The 21,431-nt window shown below is 57.6% G+C and overlaps 1 protein-coding gene across 4 annotated transcripts in view; it reads left to right on the plus strand.

The window, feature by feature from the left end:
• The window catches only part of BAIAP2 (BAR/IMD domain containing adaptor protein 2), an 81,318-nt gene that overhangs the window by 6,534 nt on the left and 53,353 nt on the right, over positions 1–21,431 (plus strand). For all 4 annotated transcript variants that reach the window (XM_034943079.2, XM_034943081.3, XM_063599482.1 and 1 more), the window contains exons 2-3: positions 12,799–12,874; positions 16,504–16,590. In XM_034943079.2, the coding sequence (XP_034798970.1) occupies positions 12,799–12,874; positions 16,504–16,590 (163 nt within the window). The remainder of the gene's footprint in view (positions 1–12,798; positions 12,875–16,503; positions 16,591–21,431) is intronic.

A 21,431-nucleotide genomic window follows, 5' to 3' on the forward strand; every position in this document is an offset into this window, starting at 1 on the left:
TGCTCTTGTTGCCCAGGCTGGAGTGCAGTGGCGTGATCTCAGCTCACTGCAACCTCCGCCTCCTGGGTTCAGGTGATTCTCCTGCCCCAGCCTCCCAAGTAGCTGGGATTACAGGCATGCGCCACCACGCCTGGCTAATTTTATATTTAGTAGAGGTGGGATTTTTCCATGTTCGTCAGACTGGTCTCGAACTCCCGACCTCAGGTGATCCACCCACCTCGGGCTCCCAAAGTGCTGGGATTACAGGCATGAGCCACTGCGCCTGGCCCTGTTTGGGTAGATTTTTAAATAATCATATATTGAATTCATGTGAAGTAAATTGGTAGGGTTTTCTTAAAACTTATTTTTCATGAAGAGTTTGACTTCTGAGTCACATTTCAGCTCTGGGCTGTCAGTGTGCTTGTCCACTGGGCACCTGCCCCTGAGCCGTCAGGGGTGCCAATGCCAGAACACCTCCTGAGTATGTCTCTGAGATTTTCTTCCAAGCCCCTGCTCTTCCATTTTTGTTACTGGCACTTTTTTTTTTTCTTTTCTTTTTTCTTTTTTTTTTTCTGGAGACAGAGTCTTGCTTTATTTCCCAGCCTGGAAGGCAATGGTGTGATCTCACCTCAACTGCAGCCTGAAACTCCTAGGCTTATACAGTCCTCCTGCCTCAGCCACCTGAGTAGCTAGGACCACAGGCGTGCCCCACCTGTGTGCCTGGCTAATTTTTTTTTTAATTTTAATTTTTGGTAGAGATGGGGTCTTGCTATGTTGCCCAGGTTGGTCTTGAACTCCTAGGCTCAAGCAGTCCTCCCACCTTGGCCTCCCAAAGTGCTGGGATTACATGTGTGAGCAAACGCACCGTGGTGCTTTCTTGATGAGCAAGTTTTCAGACAACAGCCAGGCCTCCTGTTCCTTCTTCGGATGGTCCTTATGTGTTTTGTACACTGAGCTGTCCAGGCGTGCCCCTGCCTGGTTGTGGCAGGGGACAGTCAGCAGGTGGGCCATGCCAGGTGACCGCCTGCTTGTCATGGCTGCCCCAGTGGGAGTCGCAGGACGTGAATGGTGGAATGCGCTGGGGTAGCACAGGTGCCTGTGCCGGAAAAGAGCGACATCTTGACATTAGAATGGGGGTGGGGATGGTGGTGGGGGAGAGGGTGTCCCCTAGCTGCAGGAGCTGGAATCTGTCCAGTAGAGGGTTTGTCTCGCCCAGAGCCAAGCTTGGTCTGGGTGGATGCTGCTAGTGGCGGGCAGAGTGGCCTTGCCGCTTCCAGGCGGGGCTTTTATTTTAATTTAATTTAATTTATTTATTTAAGACAGAGTCTTGTTCTGTCACCCAGGCTGGAGTGCAGTGGTGTGACCTTGGCTTACTGCAGCCTCTGCCTCCTGGGCTCAAGCAATTCCAAGAAGCTGGGATTACAGGTGTGCGCCACCACACTGGCTAATTTTAGTATATTTAGTAGAGATGGGGTTTCGCCATGTTGCCCAGGCTGGTCTTTAACACCTGGGGTCAAATGATCCTCCCACCTCGGCCTCCCAGAGTGCTGGGATTACAGGCGTGAGCCACTGCATCCGGTCTAGGTGGGGCTTTTAAACCAGTGGGTGTGGTGGAGGCCGAGATGCCACCGCCTGAAATGAAGTGGACCTGGGTCCCCCCATACCCGTTTTTCCAGCCCCCTCTTCTGTGGCCGACTATGTCTGCCAGAGGAGGCCTGTGTCCATCTCCATTTGCTCCACCACGGAAAGCCCGTCCTCACGCAGTCCAGGCGTGGATGGAGCATCAGCCTCCACCTGTCCTGCTCCTGGGCTGAGACTCCAGGGCCTCGGTGGCCCCAGGCCGTGGAGCAGAGCTGTGGGCTGAGGTCCGATCGGTGGCAGGAGTCCCATCTAGGGATGTGGCTGTGAAGCTGGGGTGCTGGGGCCTGGGCGGTGTCACTGCTGTCTCATGCTCTGGCTCTGGGGACGGCTGGGCCCACAGCGTCCTGGCACTCGGGAAGCCTTGCCACTGCTCTCACTGGAGCGTCCTGGCACCCGGGAGACCTCGCCGCTGCTCACACCGGAGCGTCCTGGCACCCGGGAGGCCTCGCCGCTGCTCACACCGGAGCGTCCTGGCACCCGGGAGGCCTCGCCGCTGCTCACACCGGAGCGTCCTGGCACCCGGGAGGCCTCGCCGCTGCTCACACCGGAGCGTCCTGGCACCCGGGAGGCCTCGCCGCTGCTCACACCGGAGCGTCCTGGCACCCGGGAGGCCTCGCCGCTGCTCACACCGGAGCGTCCTGGCACCCGGGAGGCCTCGCCGCTGCTCACACCGGAGCGTCCTGGCACCCGGGAGGCCTCGCCGCTGCTCACACCGGAGCGTCCTGGCACCCGGGAGGCCTCGCCGCTGCTCACACCGGAGCGTCCTGGCACCCGGGAGGCCTCGCCGCTGCTCACACCGGAGCGTCCTGGCACCCGGGAGGCCTCGCCGCTGCTCACACCGGACACTGCGCTGGACATTCTCTGTGCTCAGCCTTGTTACTGTTGCTTCGTGTGTGGGTCCTGTGTGTCCCTGCCTGACAGGGGATCCTCGGTTCAGGGAGAAGTGTGTCCCCGCCCATAAGCTGGAGTGGTTGAGCCCATTGAAACTGCACAGCCAACTCCAGGGCCCTCTGGCTCTCCAGCCGCACGTCTGTCCTTCCGTTCAGGAGTTCGAGGAGTTCAGGAAGGCGTTCCCGCCGCGGGGTCTCTGTTTTCTCATTAATTCAGTGAGACAATAGCGTATTTCCTGGCACAGAGAGTAGTGGCTAAGTGGTGGCCACGATCGCTAGCTTGTGGGACAGAAAGTTCTTCAGAGATCAGAGGTCAGTGGTCCAGAGCAGGAAAGCCCCGGCCCGAAGCTGCTTGCCACTGTCTGCTTTCCTGGGATCCTATGTTCCTGAGTGTGGCCACAGCCCCCGGGCTGGCACCTCCCACCTGCCTGACCTGAGGTTGGCGGGAGGTGGGGCCGTACAGGCATTCCTAAGCTGCCTCCCTGCTTGCTCAGCCACAGTTGCTCCTCCAGCCGTGAGCCCAGCCCGAAAGACCGGCCAGTGCCTTCATAGGGAGGGGATGGATGGGGCAGTGGCCTCGGGGATTCTTGCAGGCCAGGCGGTGACCAGACTTGGGTCTGCGATTGGCGGTAATGAGTGACCTAGTGACCGGGCCTTTCCACGTTGGAGGGGGACCAACACAGCGCCACAGACTGGTGTGCCCACAGGACGGCCGTGGCACCTGGCTCGTCCCTATGGTATCTGTGCCCTCTTTCTTATAAGGCACTGGTCATATGGGATTAGGGCCCACCCTAGTGACCCCAGTTACTTTTATCATCTTCCTAAAGACCCTGTTTCCAAACACAGTTGCACTGCGTGATGCCGGGGGTTAGAACTTCAACACGTGCATCTTGGGAGGGGACACAGTTCAGCCATGACACCCAGTGGGCCCCACCCGCGATGGAGTGCAGTAGCTGCTGGAGGGGCCGAGTCTCCCATGTTGCCTGGAGGTGACCACCTGTCTGTCTTCAGGCTGATTGTGTTACGAGCCTATGATGGTTTTCCCTTCCAACCTCAGTCAGATTGCAGCCCGAAGTTTATGACAACAGGAAGGTTTCCACGGGGACAGCTGATTCTATTGGACGAGCAGTCAGCTGGCAAGGTGCCAGCTCAGTGTTGGCCACAGGCGAAAGGCAGCCGGAATGCACTGTCCTGTGTGGGCCGGACACCCCGTGAGGCTGAGCAGTTGCTAAGTTCTGTGACCCAGGCCAGGGTGGCCGGACATTGGAAGGTGTTTGTAAGGGGCTCTGTCCCCATTGAAGCTGGGATAGGCAGGATGTGCCTCTCGGACAGGAAGGAAGTGGCCAGACTGCTTGGTGCTGTGTTTGGACTTTGCTGGGCTGCGGCTCCTCCTGCGTGGGCCGGGTCATGGTGTCCTGCGTGCAAGGCCCCACGTGTGGCTTTTGCCCTTGTGGACCTCTGCTCCTGGGGACCTCGTTCAGGAGGGCTCAGACTTGGGGCCCCTGAGGGTTGAGGACGCCAGGGGAAAGCTCGCAGAGGGCGTGCAGGTGTCCAAGGCCCATGGAAAGGGAGATGCTGCTGCAACCCTGAAAGGGAAGCAGGGCCCTGGGCTGGGGGCCCAGGGGAATGGCCGTGTGGCCCTTCCCACAGGCGGAGGGCAGAAGCGCCTGGCTCAGGAGCTGACCTTAGTGTTGGCATTTGTCCCTGTTGTTTTTAGCTGCAGCATTCATGGTCCCTGTCCTGGGGCCTCCCAGGAGCCTGGCGGGTAGGGCAGGCAGCATGAGGGAAGGAGTCCCTGCACCTCGGGCCCCTCCTGGCGGGAGGCCACCTGCTCCTGGTCACATCTGGGCACCGTGCCAAAGACACAAGGAATCACTTTATTATGATGTGGATGGCTTTTCTGTGGGTGCTCCTGGAGGCTGAGAACTGGAGCTACCACCTTAGGGGACATCCCAGCCCCTCACGCTGATCCCACCATGACCCATGGCCAGGCTGCCCGGGGCCCTGCAGGAGTCCCTGGTATGCGTGGGACCTGGGTGTCTACCTTCGGTCTTCCAGGAGGGGCTGGGGTGTGCCCTCCATCTGTCTGATCTGAGTGGCTCTGGGGGAGTCTGGGTCAGCCAGGCCACGCCGAAGCTGCCCTTGGAGAAGCCTAGTGGCCCCTCCTGATCCCCCTGGGGCAGGGTCGGGGACCAGCCCCCTCTGTTCTGGAACAGGCTGGCCTCTTCCTGCCTCCAGAGAGGTGCCTGCTTCCTGACACCCAGAGCCCTCTGCGGGGTCTCATGGCCTGGGGGGGCTCATGGTGGAGGCCCCTGGCACGGCAGAGGGGTTTGGCCACCCAGTTTTCTTCTGCCCTCGGCTGTGGGGACCCTATTAATACTCACAGGGAGGCAGAGCTGCCGGCTCCTGCACGCCCAGCCGCAGGGGGCAAGGAGGAGGATGGTGTCTCTGCCTAGTTTGTCACCGTCCCCCTTGGGATCCCGTTCTGCAGGCTCCAGCCCACCTTCAGGCCCCTGTCCTCACCCTGCGGGCTGTTTCCTCCCAGAAACTTCCATGCATCCCCTCATTTCCTAAATCCGTGTACATGTGTTTGTAGTTTGTCTCCAACTCAAACCAAGTAAGATGCAGTTCAAGATTTGCCTCCTCCAGGCAGCCCTCCCAGCTGGGCTCCTGGAGTTGGTTTTCTTCCTTCAGGAAGCATCCTCCAGGACAGATGTCCAAGTGTTTAGAGGGGACAGGACCATCCACACCACTCCAGCCAGGCTTCCTTCACACCCCCACAGCCCCCACTCCTCTTGCCCTGTGAGCCAGCTCCCAGGGTCTGGAGCTCATTGGTGCTCCTGTGTGTGGGGTCAGCAGTGGCCCGCCCTGGAGGACGCTGCCACCTTCCCGATGCTCTCTGCCCACAGAAGTCCCCCAACCCCCCTGGCAGCCAAGGGAACTGAGCCTGTGGCCCCCGGACAGCAAGCTCTGAGGTGTCCTCCCGGGAGGACACTGTCCACTGCTGCAGGGCCCCTCCTGTACCTCCCTATTCCATGCTGTACATGTGGCCGGGGGTTTCCAGGCTTGGCTCTGTCCCGTGCGCCCTTCCCTGGAGCCTGGCGTCCTAGGCAGAGTCCCGTCAAGTCTACATGGACCAGAGTCGTGGGTGCTGTGAGGTCCATATCTGTGTGTGGGGTCCTCATGCTGTGGCCGTGGTGGCACAGCGGGCTGGGGGAAGCCCCTCTGGCACTGCTGGCCCCGCAGCTGCCACCGGCTTCTGCCTGTCGCGACAGAGGTGGAAGTGAGGGCGGTGGTCCAGTGGGCAACAGCAGCCTGGCCCCTCAGGAGCTGTGCTGGTCCGTGGGCGAGGGAGTGGGTGGGCAGGGCCCCTCCCCTCAACAGTCAGCCACCCTGGGCATTGGCCCTCCTGGGAGAGGCCAGGTGGATCGAGTCACCCTTTTTCCTGATATTACTGGAATGTGGCCTTTGGGAGCATGTCAGGTGCAACACCAGGACCAATTGGGAGAGAGGGACCAGGCTGGCTGTGTGGTCAGCAGGGTTGAAGCCAGGACTCTGGGCTCCACCAAGAGCTGATAGGCTGGCCCCTGCCTTCCTGAGCCTCACTTTCATCTTGTCCAGTGTAAGATGGGACAGTGACTCTCATGGAGGGGCTGGGTGAGGATTAGGGTGATGAGGGTCTAAGGCAGCCGGAGAGGGTCCTTGCATCGACTCTTTCTGTTTGTTCTTCTGAGTAGATAGAAAACACGGCTCAGCCTGGCCACTCACAGACACATGTAACACACACACAGGTCCACGTGTCCAGCACACGCATGAGTGCACATGCACAGGTAAACACGTTCATGCCCACAGCACACACATGGGTCCAGCTCATGCCCACAGCACACACGGGTCCACGTGTGTCCAGCACACGCGTGAGTGTACACGCACAAGTAAACATGCAGCTCATGCCCACAGCACACACACAGGCCCAGCTCATGCCTGCAGCACACACATGGGTCCACATGCATCTAGCACACGTGTGAGTGTGCATGCACAAGTAAACATGCAGCTCATGCCCACAGCACACACACAGGCCCAGGTCGTGCCTGCAGCACACACATGGGTCCACATGCATCTAGCACACGTGTGAGTGTACATGCACAGGTAAACGCATGCAGCACATGGTCGCAGCACACACACGGATATATGTGCATGCATGGGTCCATATGCACGCAGGCCCTAGGGGTGTGGCCATACACGCCCACCCTGGCATCTGCCTTGAGGGGCTGGAGGGAGGTGGGGGACACTCTCTGTCAGCAGAGAGACTGCTTTTGTTTGTGGCCACCCTGCCAGGAAAGCGCTGGAGAGGCGGCCAGTGTCACAGGAAGGAGAGCCAAGGGGTAAACAGAATTCCTGGCCGGGCGCAGTGGCTCTCGCCTGTAATCCCAGCACTTTGGGAGTCTGAGGCGGGCGGATCGCTTGAGGTCAGGAGTTCGAGACTAGCCTGGCCAACATGGTGAAACCCCGTCTCTACTGAAATACAAAAATTAGCTGGGTGTGGTGGTGCACACCTGTAATCCCAGCTGCTCAGGAGGCTGAGGCAGGAGGATCACTTGAACCGGGAGGCAGAGGTTGCAGTGAGCTGAGAATGCGCCACTGCACTCCAGCCTGGGCGACAGAGCAAGACTCTGTCTCAAAAAAAAAAAAAGAATTCCTGAGCAGATGGAAGGTGGACCCCAGCACGGCCCAGGAGTGGGCAGGAGAGCAAGGTCCTTTGGCAGAGGTCCTTTCTGTAAATGTACTGGCCACTCTCCCTTTGTTCCCCAAGTTGGGAGGAGGTGGAGATGACGGGGGTTTTGCTGCTGCCTTGTGCCCACACTGGCCAGGCCGGCCTGCAGCACTGAATCATAATGGCCATCAGTCTCCAGGCTGGCCAGCAGTGTCCAGCAGCTCGCCAGCCAAAAGGGCTCCCTGGGCTCATCAGTGTTCTCTGACGGCCACCTCTGCAACTGATGGACACGGCCCTCCCATTTGTACCTTCAGAAATGCATAGCTGGGGTCCCTGGGGGCTGTAGTAGGGACAGCTGGGGTCCCTGCTGTGGTCAAGGCCTGGATTCCATGCGACTCCAGGGCCACTGGGACATCCGTCTCTATGGACGTCCCAGCAGGAGGGCAGCCAAGCGTGCGGGCATCCCTGGGCAGGGACCCCTCCTCTCCCGGCACTTCGTGGCATGCGTCCTATGAGGGGAAGCCTTCCATGGCGTGTGTGGGAGCCCCTCGTGGGCCGGACCGCCTTCATGGGCAGGACCCCCTTCATAGGCAGGCCCGCCCAGGACCCCCCCTGGGGTGGGAAAGGTGTTCCCTGGTCAATAGTGAATGAACAAACGAGGAACTGGAAGTCCGTGCCAGCCCGGGAACGCGGCCCAGGGAGCCAGTGCGTCGTCGCCGGGGGCACAGCAGAGCTCTGCACGCGCCGGGCTGCATTTGCACTGCACAGGTCCTAGAGTTTGAGGAGTGTGGTGGTTGCTCATGGTGTAGGATTTCTGTCTTGGCATGGGGTCACAGAACGTGGGCCCCTGGGGAGCTCTCTCTGTGCCTGTGGCCCCCCAGGAGTCTCTTAGTTTCGTTGTGGTCTTGAGGATGGCACAGTGTGTCCCTGAGCGCCCTCAGTGTGGACAGCTGGGCTTCAAACTCACTTCAGAGCCGCCGTGTGGGGGTGGTGCCTCTGAGGGCTTGAGGTTATTTTCTTGTGCAGTTTCTCTCTCCTGGCCTAGGTTTTTCTGGGTTTTTTTGCACCCCTTGGTGTTGATACGAAACAAGCTCCCTTCCCCTTTTAAAGCCCACAGACTTTCCCGATCTCCCCCTCCCCTGCCCCAGCACTGTCAGGGCGTCTGGGCGTCTGAGCTCAGCTCCTTCCTGGTGGCATCCTGCAAAAAGATACACTCGCTCAGTGACTCGGAAAAGCCACGTTGGTGTGGCTGAGAACAGAGTTCTTTCCACCTGGGGCCGCCGCTGTTGGTTTTCATTCCGGAAGAGCTGGAGCTCCCCTGTCACTGGCTCCCCTGCCCCCACCTGGGGATCCCCAGGCACTGCAAAGTGCCTGTTGGCTATGGGCCCCCGGACCAGGACCTTGGCCTGATTAGGGGAGCCGGAGGTGGAAGTGGAGGCGGGACTGGAGTGTATGCCCCACAGCGGGCTCTCCTCAGGCTGGGGACTTCCACACGGGCCCACTGGGTCAGGATGGCCCCTGCCTGTGTTCTAGGATAATGGGATGGACTGGTTCAGAGGCTCAGAGAGACGCCTGACCGGACGCCTGACTGGAGATGGTCTCCCAGCAGAGGGGCTGGGCTCTTCAGGGGCCACTGGGCTCCTCCCGTGGTTCCTGGGAGAGGGAGGAACCCGGAGGAGGGGTGGGTGGCACCTACAGTGCGTGCCTGAGGCAGGGCTCCACAGAAGGCCTCTCTGCTGGCCCAGCGGCTGGATGCAGATGCAGGAGGAGGAACTGGCCCTTCCGCCCGCCCGGGAAGGGGAGTCCCCCCTTACAATGTTGGCTCAGTGGGATCGATGCCTCTGCCATTGCCTTCGGGCCAGGACGGCAGCACCTGCGTGTCCAGGCCGCCGCCCCTCTCTTGCAGATGGAGGCAGGGCCGTGCCCAGGTGTCCTGGTGGCTGTTCCCTGCCCGCTGTCTGCCCACTGTCTCCTGCATTCCTTCCGTGTGAGCTCAGCCGCTGCACTAAGGAAGTGAAACCTTGGTGCTGCCCCGTGTGTCATACGGTAGGCATGGCCGCCGTGCTGACCCGCCGTGGTTGGCCCTGGGTGGCTCCTGGCCTGTTTCTCCTGCTGCTCAGGATGTTAGTGGAGCTCACAGGGCTCAGGTTGAGCCTCTTCCACCCGGGGGCCTGTGGGGGTCATGGTCCTGGAGCCAAGCACGTGGGGCTTTTGTGAGCAAGGGGTCTGCTCTGGCACGCCCACCTCCGTGGTAGTGTTTTCATACCTGTGTCACACAGGGTGAGAAACATGCTTGATGCTGCAGCTCAGCACACACACACAAATGTGCACATGCACACGTGGACACACATGCACACATGCATGTGTCTGTACGCACACATGGGCACAGATGTGCATGCAGACATGAGCACACGCACACCAGAACACTAGAGTCGGCCGCATCCTCCTCACTTGGCTGATGCCCCCTTCTGCTTGATTTCATCACAAGAAACGCGCATTCGGCAGCATTTCCCGACCGCCTTCACCGCCAGTCCCGGTCTGCATGGTCAGTTTGAACCAGGCTGCCGAGAGCGCACCAGGTCCCAGCATTCTCCTCTGTGCTGGTAACTCTCAGGCATCGTCTCTGGCTCACGTTCTCCTGGGCGCCAGACCCATCTCACCCCACTCCCAGTGTGGCCTCCCTGCCCCGGCTCCCAGGCACTCCTGGGAGTTAAAGTGTCCAGGCTCCTGGTTCATTGCTGAGTGTTTAGCTCAGTGCTAACGCTGCTGTGCTCCAGCATCCCCGTCCCTTTAGAACAGAGGCCTGCGTGGTACGTGCCTCTCTGCTCCAGCATCCCCATCCCTTTAGATCAGAGGCCTGTGTGGCACATGCCTCTCTTCCCCTCTGACATCCCAGAGCCTCTGATGGGTCTCCCAGCATACACCAGGGCCCTTGGCTAAAATCTAGTCTCCTCTGAGCAGCCAGAGGGATCTTCTCTTTTGTTTGTTTTGTTTTTTTGTATTTATTTATTTTTTTGAGACAGAGTCTCACTCTGTTGCCAGGCTGGAGTGCAGTGGCACAATCTCAGCTCACCACAATTTCCGCCTCCCAGGTTCAAGCGATTCTCCTGCCTCAGGCTCCCAAGTAGCTGGGATTACAGGCGTCTGCCACCGCGCCCGGCTTTTTGTATTTTTAGTAGAAATGGGGTTTCACCATGTTGGCCAGGATGGTCTCCATTTGACCTCGTGATCCACCTGCCTTGGCCTCCCAAAGCGTTGGGATTACGAGCGTGAGCCACCGTGTCCGGCCTGTTTTATTTATTTATTTATTTATTTATTTATGATGGAGTCTCGCTCTGTTGCCCAGGCTGGATTGCAGTGGCACGATCTCAGCTCACTGCAAGTTCCGCCTCCTGGGTTCAGACCATCCCTCTGCCTCAGCCTCCTGAGTAGCTGGGTTTACAGGTGCGCGCCATCACACCCGGCTAATTTTTTTGTGTTTTTAGTAGAGACAGGGTTTCACCGTGTTAGCCAGGATGCTCTCGATCTCCTGACCTCGTGATCCGCTCGCCTCGGCCTTGCAAAGTGCTGGGACTACAGGCTTGAGCCACCGCGCCCGGCCTGTTTTATTTTTTTTAGAGACAGGGTCTCACTCTGTCACCCAGGCTGGAGTACAATGGCACAATCACAGTTCACTGCAGCTTTGACCTTCCAGGCTTAAGCAATCCTCCTACCTCAGCCTCCTGAGTAGCTGGGACTACAGGCATGCACCACCACACCCAGCTAATTTTTAAATTTTTAGTAGAGATGGGGTCTTACCATGTTGCCCAGGCTGGTCTTGAACGCTTGGGCTCAAGTGATCTTCCCGCCTCTGCCTCCCAAAATGCTGGGATTATACGTGCGAGCCACCGCATCTGACCCAGCGGAATCTTTTAAATGTAGCTGGCCCATTGCTCTGCTCAGACCCTCCTTAGCTTCATGCAGCCCGGCCTCAGGGGCTATCCCATTACCACACCCACCTCTTCCTCTTCCTGCCTCCCCTGGGCCCCTTCCACCCTCACGCCGGGTCCTACTTTCCCAGGAACTCACCATGGGCCCTGCCTCGGGGCCTTTGCCCTGCTCTGGTCTGCCCACTGCTCTCTGGCATGGAAAGTGCTTCCCTGCCTGTCTTCCACGTCTCGCTGAGCACGCCTATCCCACTTCTGCGGAAGCGCTGGCCCTCCTAGTCCTGCTTTCCCTCGGGAGATGTTGGCTCTGTGCGAGCAGGGCTTTGCGGCTGGGTCGATGCTGCATCCCCCACCCCCGTGCACGTGGCCTCTGGGCTAGCACGCAAAGGCGCCCTCACCCTTGCTGCGTCCTGGAAGGAAGGAGCACCTGCCCTGGAACTTGGCCGGGTGGCGTTACCACCAGAGGATCCAGTATAGGCAGGACTGAGGTGTACCCGGCCTGCTGTGAGCCCCGGCGTAGTGCAGAACTCGGGGCCTCGTTCCCCAAGAACACACACATTGGCCATACCTCAGGGCAGGGGATGGGACACTCGTCAAATATCGGGTTTTCTGGAGGCAGGTCCCGTGGTGGGGAGTGGCTTCCTTGTCCCTAAATGACCTTTCTATCTGTTCTCTTGGCTTCGGAGGCTGAGGCCAGGTGCTGGGAGAGGGGGTGGGGGATGCAGTTGCCCTTCCCTCCCCACTCTCTAGCCCACAGGTTGGGGCTGGGTGGGTTGGGGCCCCACAGCCTCCTGCTTGTCTGTGACAGGGCTGGGCGGCTTCCCTTCCTGTGATCCTCAGGAAAGATCAGGATCACATCATAACAAATGACCGGAAGACACGGGAGGTGGCTGAGCCGGGGGTTTCTGTTGGAGCTGCTCCCTGGGCCCTTGCTGGCAGGGGCTGGCTGTTGACAGTCAGTGTATGTTATGCCGGTAGAATTCTCATTTGGCTGTTGTTTGTGTGTGCCTGTTTTTATCCCTTGTAATTAAAACATTTATTTGGCCTTCGCAGTGAAAATCTAATTTCTTGAGTCTAAGAACTGCTGATCTTGGCACCGAGATGCCCGTCCGTCGGGCAAACAGACCCGGAGCCGTTGGATTATTCATAGCATGGCATTTGCAGATCAGGCTGCAGTGGCGCTAATCAGAGCTGATGTTTGGTAATTGATGTGTTGAGCAGGATTTTAGTGGGAGGGGGGTGCCGGCGTCGTTGAGCGATTGTGTATGGCCGGTGGGGGGCCCTTCTGGGCTGACTCAGCCGCGCCAATGGGAACGGCACCTCGGCAGCGGCGCGTCTGAGCGCCAGTTGTATTCTGCCTGCTGCACCATGCAAATGCGCTCCTTCAGCCCGCAAACACTCCTCTGCGGCAGGGTTTCTTCTTACCCCCTTTGCACAGGTGTGAAAACCGAGGCTCAGGAAGGTCATTTTCCCAAGGACATTGATCAGGGGCATGGCTGGGATTTGAACTTGGGAAGCCCACCTTGAGCATTTGTGGTGTCGACCCCCAGGAGGGGTGCCTGCTCTGGGTTTTCTCCTCTGTGTTCGGACCATTCGGAGTCACCAGGGTGACCTCTGCCAGTAATGCTGTTTCTTCTCTGCTTTCTTCCAGACCATCATGGAGCAGTTCAACCCTAGCCTCCGGAACTTCATCGCCATGGGGAAGAATTACGAGAAGGCACTGGCAGGTGGAACTGCGCCCGGGCCCCGTGGGGTGGGAGCTGCCTCCTGAGCTGGTAGAACTGTGCCCGGGCCCCGTGGGGTGGGAGCTGCCTCCTGAGCTGGTAGAACTGTGCCCTGGCCCCAAGGGTGGGAGCTGCCTCCTGAGCTGGTAGAACTGTGCCCGGGCCCCGTGGGGTGGGAGCTGCCTCCTGAGCTGGCAGATGGACTTGGGCACAGCCTGTGGGGCCTGGTCAGGAGCGAAAGGAGGTCTTTTGTTCCAGCAACAAAGCTGGACAGCGGCTCTGAGTGAAGGTGTAGCCCATGCATTCTGGACTGGGTCTGCTGTCACCGTGGCAGCACGCCCCTGCCTGTGCGGGCTGCTCTTGTCCTGTGGCATCTAGAGACGGGAGGGGTGCGGATGTCAGTCCCTCAGGATCATGTAGAAACTGTGGGATCAGGGCTGGGATGAAGCTGTTGGTAACTGCAGCAGCTTCGGGTTTGAGAAATGAGCGAATGCCCTGCAGCTCCTTCTCACAAAGAGCCGGGACAGAGGGTGTGGGGGACTGGTGGCTGCAGGGACATTCCATTCTTCCCACTGTCTCCCTGAGACGCTTCCCATCGCCCCCACCCCACCCAGGCACTCCACTGCGGGGCCTTGGGTGCACCTGGGTCTTTCCGTCCTGGTGGGGAGTGGCTTCCTTGTTGCCAGATGCCCTTCTCACCTGCCCTGTTGGCCCCGCAGGCGCCCATGGCTGAGTCCTGCCATGGATGGGGACTTGCTATTCTTGGGCAGTGACCCCCAGTCTCCCTGTACCCTCTACCGTGTCTGTCCCTGTAACTGCAGCATCTTCATGGGCAGAGTCCACGTCCCCAGCAGGGAGGAGATCGTGTGTTTTCCGGGACACGCGCTGCGTCTCCGCCGGCGCCTCCGGCTCCTCCACCGCTTCCTGGTGTCGTGGCACCCATGGGTTGGGTGGAGTTGGTTGTCCAGTTTTGGTGCCAGGTTAGAGGTGGCAAGGAGGGGGCAGGAGTTGGTCAGCTCTCGTTCCTTTTTTTTTTTTTTTTTTTACCACCTTTACTCTGTTGTCACCTGGGGAGAAAGCACCCCAACCGAGAACCTGGCAGAAGGCCTGTCCCTGGCACTGCCCTCCTTCTCAGCTCCCCAGGTGGACCAGTTGTGCCCGCCTGCCACGTCTAGTTGGGGGTGGCCTTCATGTTTCCTTGTGGGCATGAACGGGACAGGGAGCTCCCTTGGGCCACCTCCTGTTTGCACCCGGCACCCTGCAGGGGCCCCCATGGCTGCCCCAGGAGCAGCCTTGTTTCTCTCCACCCTGCCCCTCCTCTACATCCCTGGGCCCGGGGTTGCACCCGAGGGACCTGCTCATCAAAATTGTCTTCAAGAGCTGTCCTTCCTCCAGCGAAAGTCTGCAGGGTGTTTTTTTGTGTTTTTTTTTTGTTTTTTTTTTTTTTTGAGACGGAGTCTCACTCTGTTGCCCAGGCTGGAGTGCAGTGGCGCTATCTTGGCTCCCTGCAAGCTCCGCCTCCCGGGTTCATGCCATTCTCCTGCCTCAGCCTCCTGAGTAGCTGGGACCACAGGCGCCTGCCGCCACGCCCGGCTAATTTTTTGTATTTTTAGTAGAGACGGGGTTTCACTGTGTTAGCCAGGATGGTCTCGATCTTCTGACCTTGTGATCTGCCCGCCTCAGCCTCCCAAAGTGCTAGGATTAGAGGCGTGAGCCACCGCGCCCAGCCGTCTGCAGGGTTTTCATGACAGTGGAGATGCTTGGGCTGTGGCAGTGACCCCTGTCCCCCAGCTAGGAGCTTCTTGGATGAGGTAGTGGAGGTTGGCAGCAGAGCCTGTGGCTGCTCTGAGGGTCGGCGTGGCCTCCTGGTGGAAGTTGCACCTGGTTTGCTTCCCTATGGTGCACCCCAGTTGTTGGGCAGCTTCATGGGGGTCCCAGGGAGAGCTGCCTTTGCCTCTGGCCTGAAATGTTGACGCTGGAGAGAGGCTCCCGAATCAGAGTAGGAAGGCTGAGGCCCGGCTCGAGGTGGGTGCAGAGGGCTTCCAACTGTGGTGACCCCATGATCTCTAGGCACAGCACACGATGTCCAGATTCTCCGGGCCCAGCTAAGTTCCGTGCCCTGTGAATGAGACCAGTTGTTCATCTCTTCCCAGCTGGGTCTGAATCTTGGGCATTACAATGAGAATCCAGAGTCCAGATGATCCCACCCCTGGAGATGGGGGCTGGTCTTGCACATTGCAGACTGACCATGGCTTCCTTTTTCCAGAGCCACTCGTCTGTAGGACACTTGGTGACCTCATCTACGGTAGAGTCTTCCGTAGCCCTCACGTGGCTCTCCGAGGTGTGGGTTTCTTCCCCGTCGTCCGCACACGGGGAAGTGGTGTGGATGCCGCTTTCAGTGGGTTGCGGTGGGGGCTGGGGCCTGTGTTCCCCTCCTCTGGGTGAGCAGGCACTTTGGCCCTTTGATGCCACCAAGGCGTGGGTTCCTTTCGGGCCTTTCCGCTCCTGTTTGGTTCCTCATGAGGGCGGCGGGGCTGAGTGTGGAGACTTGGAGCTTTACTTCCTGCTCCTGCTTTTCTTGATGGCCTGGTGGGAATGAGATCGGCCGTCCAGGCAGCACTGCCACCTTAGCCGCAGCCAGCCGCCCTGGAGTCTCACTTCTGCTGTTGCGTTTTTCTGCTGTTGCGTTTTTCTTTTGTTTGAGGCAGCACACCCCTCCCAGGCACAGGCCTTCATTCCTCTGTGGACGTGGTCTCGTGCCGCAGAACAAATTGCGCGCTTAATTGAAAAGTATATAAATAAAATCTGATAAAGTGCCCAGTTATAGGCCCCTAAGTGGGTTCTGTAGAAAACGGATTAGAAATTGTAATTACACTGCTCTCCGGGGCCCTGCCCCGCCCTTTCTGCGGCCTGGAGGTCAGGGCGGGGCTCCCTGTCAGGTGGAGGAGTTTGCCAGGCACTCCCTGGAGTCCCTGAGGAGGAAGCCCAGGCTCTTCCAGGAGCCTGCTCCACCCCTGTGGCTGTGGAGGAGTTCAGCAGGCCCGGAGCCCTTCACACCCACTTCTGATTAGATCAGACTCTGCCTCTGAGATGCTGGGAGGCCCCTCAGGCGGCGGCAATACCAAGTAATGCCTTTAGCCTCCTTTGATCAGCTGTGACGGGCGTCCTGGTCTGAGACTGCGAAGCAATTGGAAATAGTTCTCCCACTCCAGGCTCAGCTTGGGGATCTGTGGGGAAATGGCTTCCTACTGCCCAGCTCTGCAGTTTCCTTGCCCAGGGTTGGTTCTTTGTCTCATGAAATACAGTTAGTACAACACTCCCTCCCCCCGGCCCTGCCTGGTAGCACGTGATAGGGATCAGCACTCTGCAATTTGACTTGAATAGCTCAGGACCTGAACTGGTACGTTGTGTTCTTACGAGTCAAGGGAGCTCTCATGATTGGGGTGAAACAAGAATATCAACAAGAGATGGGTTCTGTCCAACCCAGAAATCACAGCGAGTTGAGTGTTCTCCCAGCTTGTCTGGGCAGGAGACAGGGTTGGGCCTGTGCGTGCCAAGACTGCCGTGTTTTTGCTGGGGGTCTTGTCTGTCCCTCGTGGAGGAAATAACTGCTCCCTTTTCTTCTCTCTCAGGTGTGACGTATGCAGCCAAAGGCTACTTTGACGCCCTGGTGAAGATGGGGGAGCTGGCCAGCGAGAGCCAGGGCTCCAAAGAACTCGGTGAGACCCCCCGCCTGGTAGTCGCCTGATGCCCTCAGGCAGCTCTGGGGCCCTGTCCTGTGTCCAGCCGCTTTTTGATTTGGGATCAGGTTTTGCCTGTCAAATAGGAAAATATTTTAATGACAGTCACCCTGGGAGCTGCCTTGAGGGGCACACCCTGCTGAAAGTGGGCGGTGGGTCCCCGTCCCCTGAGGCGTGCAGCCTGGGGTGAGGACAGCAGGCAAACCCACGTTTAAAGGTGTTGCCGGCAAATTGGAGCGGCTGACATGGGGGTCTGTGTGATTGGATGATGGGATTAGATGGCGTGGGAATTCATTCCTGGTATTAAAATGAGCAAAAAAGGATGCAAGCCCACGTGTGGTGTGGCCCTGAGGAAGACACCCCAGCAGCGTGAGCAGGTGGATTTCCTGGCGGGCAGGTTATGTTATTGATGCTTTGTCTGTGTTTAGCAAATTTTCTGTGATCACTCCTATGACGTCTATGTCAAGGGACACAGGGTGAAACCTGGAAATTCAGGGCCCACGTGGTGGTGCTGCAGGCGTGGCTTAGACGGAGTCCATGCTTCCACAGTCCCCTCACCTAGCAGGGTGGTGCTGAGGTTTCCTCTGCCCGCCTGGGAGACCCCGGGCCGGCTGTGCCTGTGCTCACTTGCTGCTCCCAGAGCGGGCTGTGGCCGGCAGAGCGGCCCTTGACGCACAAGGAAGCCTGAGTCGCTGGAGAAACCACTTGGATTCCTCTTCCCTCTGGTCACGGAGGACAGGATGCTCACTCTTGACCGTCTCCCCGTGGCCACCGATCTGGGAGGTGGTCTGCAGGTCTGGAGACCCTCTGATGGGGAAGAGTCAGTATGACTGGTCCTGTTCCCTTCTTTCTACTTTTCTTCTCAGGGACTGATAGCCCCCTTGACTGACAGAGGCCCTGGCTGAGTTGGCAGGCGGTGGGCTGGGGGGTCGTGGGTTGCTCTGTGTCACTTCCAGCTCCCAGAAGAGGCTCCGTCTCCCTAATGCTGAGGCTCTGGGGCTGGGACCCCAGGAACCCAGCTTTGCCTGTCCAGGCCCCGTTCTCTCCAGTTCACTCACGACGTCCTGCGCCGGGAGGCAGACTTGCCGGCCGCGCTTCCCAGCCCCCTGCGGACCCTCATCGGAGCCCCCCCAACGCCCCCACAGGCTGTTGCCTTGGGCAGGCCCGCTGGCATGTTTGCTGCAGGTCTGGTGATTCCCGGGCGGCTGGAGTTTCTTGAGGTACCGCTGTGCTGACAGACTGGGGAGGAGAGGAGGAGGCACTCTGGGCGGGGTCCCCGGGCCTCCACAGACTCAGCCTGGAGGATGACGTGTGAGTTGCATGGTGTTAGGGTGACGGAGGCTGAGACTCCAGTGCAACCAACAGCAGCCTGCCTTGGAGCTCCTGGGCCCTGACCGGGTCTTCAGGGTTTGGAGAAGGGCAGAAGCAGTGGGTGTCTGTGAAAGGGGCATTTTCTTTTTCATTAGAGACAGGGTCTTGCTCTGTCGCCCAGGCTGGAATGCAGAACTATCGTGGCTCACTGTGGCCTTGAACTCATGGGCTCAAGTGATCCTCCTGCCTCAGCCTCCCTAGTAGCTGGGACCACAGACCACGCCCAGCTGATTTTTTATTTTTAATTTTTTGTAGAGAAAAGGTCTTACTATGTTGCCCAGGCTGGTCTCGAGCTCCTGGGCTCAAGTGATCTTCCCACCTCAGCCTCCTAGACTGCTGGGATTATAGGCGTGAGCCACCACGCCTGGCTGAAAGAGGCATTGTCTCACCATAATTAACCAGGTGTGGAGGAGATAAGGTGGAGGACCAGGTGCCTTCGCCCCTTGGTCGCGTGAGGGTCTGCCCGTGGGGAACTCCAGGCTCTTGTGGCCCACAGTGAGGGGTGGGTGGGTCCGAAACGGGTGGGATTCCAGAACTTCCTATTGGCGGAGTCCCTGGTGGTTGACTGCAAGAAGGCGCTGAGCCCACATGGGCACGAGGAGGAGGAGGGAAGCTTCAGGAGAGAGGGAGACGTGAGGGCTCTTACTTGGATCAGGGAGCGTCTGTTTACCTGTGGCCTTTTGGAATCTCTCCCCGGGCTCCTCCTGGAGCGTGGAGCCCCGCTGTGTGCATCTGCATAGGGCCAGCCACATGTCAGCCTTGCTCTGGGAGTCAGGTTTTCTTCCCGGTAACAGCTTGATTGACAGAATTCACATGCGATACAGTTACCCCATTAGAGTGTACAGTTCTGTGGCTTAGTGTATTTACAGTGTGCAACCATTGCCCCATCTAACTCCAAAGCATTTTTATCACCCCAAAGCGTTTTTAGCACCCCAAAAAGAAATCCCATACCCCTTAAGCAGTCCCTCCCTCATCCCCATGCTCCCAGCCCCTGGCAGCCACACCACTGTGTCTGTCTCTCTGGACTGGCCCATTCTAGACATTTCATATAAATGGAGTCATACGGTGTGTGAGCTTCTGTGTCTGACCCTTTTCCCTGAGCACATGTTTACCATCCATCTGTGCTATAGCCCGTGTCAGGGCCTCATTCCTGTTTGTGGCTGAACGATGATCCATTGCATAGGAAGACCCATTTCATTTATCTGGGGTTGCTGTCACCTTCCGGCAGCTGTGAGCCTGTTTTCATCTCTCCTGGGCATGCACCGAAACTGGAATTGCCGGGTCAGATGGCTGGGAGTTGAGTTTTTATGAAAGCAACACATCCTTGTTTCAAACAAAGTCAGCCACTTCCCACCCTCCTAGTGTGGCCAAGTCCTACTGCACAGAGGCGGCTCCCTCGGCTGCGTGTCTAAGAGGGCAGGTTTATGCCATTCCTCCTCCTCCTCCTCTACCTCCAACAGGACCGGGCGCGGTGGCTCACACCTGTAATCCTAGCACGTTGGGAGGCTGAGGCAGGTGGATTGCCTGAGGTCAGGAGTTCGAGACCAGCCTGGGCAACATGGTGAAACCCCCATCTCTACTAAAATACAAAAAATTAGCCGGGCGTGGTGGCACGTGCCTGTAATCCCAGCTACTAGGGAGGCTGAGACAGGAGAATCGCTTGAACCTGGGAGGCGGAGGTTGCAGTGAGCCGAGATGGTGCCATTGCGCTCCAGCCTGGGAGACAGAGCGAGACTCCGTCTCAAAAAAAAGTTTAGACATCATCGAAAGGATTCTTATTACGGAAGATGTGGACTTAGCCTTTTTATGCTGTCCCTTGCCCCACCCAGTATAATTATCACAATATTTGCTTAAACTCATGTACGGTGTTATCTGATGATATCAATTCTTTTCATGGTTAAGGCAGATGGTGTATTATGATGACTGTTTGTACAACTTCATCGAGGTGTCTGAGTGTCCAGTGTGATGAGTTTTGACGTGTGTACACCTGTGAAGCTGTGGCCACAATCACAATGGTGAACTTGTCTGTCTCTCGAAGAGTCCTCGGGCCCTCCCTCCCCATCTCCAGGCAACCACTGATCCGCTTTCTGTCACTGTAATTTAGCATGCATTTGCTGGAGTTTTACATACATGGAACCATACGGCGTGTCTTCTTTTTTTGTCCAGCTTCCTCGGGTGTGCGTGGTTATTCTGAGCCGCCTTCCTGCTGCGCGCGTCAGGAATTTGTTGCATTTCGTCGCTTGCAGGGTCCTGTTGTGCGGAGGTGCCACAGTTTGGCCGTACCCTCATCTGTTGATGGACACCTGGGTGTTTTTAGCTTGGGGCGTTCCTAAATTTTCATTTCCTTAATTAACTGATGTTGCGGAGCATCTTTTTGTGTTTTTGTTCGCCTCTGATCTCTCTTGAAGTGTGTGTTCGAATCTTCTCCCTTTGTTTCACTTGGCTTTTGTCTTCTTAAGTTACGAGAGTCCTCTGTATACTCTAGATGGAAGTCCCTTGCCGGGAATCTATTTTGCACATATTTGCTTCCAGTCTGGTGGGCCTTTCCTTTTTGTAATAGTGGTTTTAGTTTTTTTTGAGACCGAATCTCACTCTGTCACCCAGGCTGGAGTGCAGGGGTGCAATCTCGGCTCACTGCAACCTTCACCTCCCAGGTTCATGCGAGTCTCCTGCCTCAGCCTCCCAAGTAGCTGGCATTATAGGCACCGGCCACCACACCCGCCTAATTTTTGTATTTGTATATTTTTAGTGGAGATGGGGTTTCACCATGTTGTCCAGGCTGCTCTCAAACTCCTGCCCTCAAGTGATCTGCCTGCCTCGGCCTCCCAAAGTGCTGAGATTACAGGCATGAGCCACCGCACCCAGATCTGTAATAGTGTTTTTAGAACAAAAGTATTTAATTTTAATGAAGTTCAATGGACTGATTTTTTTTTTTTTTTTGGTATTACAGTTTTTTGGTATTATAGCTCATGGATTTTTGTTATTATGGCTCTGTGGTATTTATTATGACGCCTTTGCTTTTCTGGAGTTAATAATGGCCTCGCGTTTTGGTTCGCTTCGTTTTCAATGCGCCATCACGAATTTCTCCCCAGAGCCTCAGCTGCACCCTTGCACTGGCTTTGCTGTTGGCTGGGAGGTCAGTCTCTGTTTCTTCTCCTTTTGGAGCCTCCCTGCTCCCTCGTGGGCTGCTTGGCCGTGCAGAGTCAGCTTCTCCTCCTCCCGGGTCAGAGCCCCGTGTTTTCTGGGTCCTGTGTCTTTACTGTTCCTGTATTACTCCCACCATTTGGGGAATTGTCTTTTTCTTTCCTTTTTTTTTTTTTTCGGTTAGGTTTCTGAGTGGGTGAACAGGGAATGTGTTTGAGCCACTATGTGTCTGCCATTGTCTCTGCCTGGCGCTGGTGGCTTAGCTGGTTTGGAGTTTGCAGGTGGAAGATGCTCTGTGTTCAGAG

This window comes from Pan paniscus, chromosome 19, assembly GCF_029289425.2.
Source record: "Pan paniscus chromosome 19, NHGRI_mPanPan1-v2.0_pri, whole genome shotgun sequence".
Taxonomy (NCBI): Eukaryota; Metazoa; Chordata; class Mammalia; order Primates; family Hominidae; genus Pan; species Pan paniscus.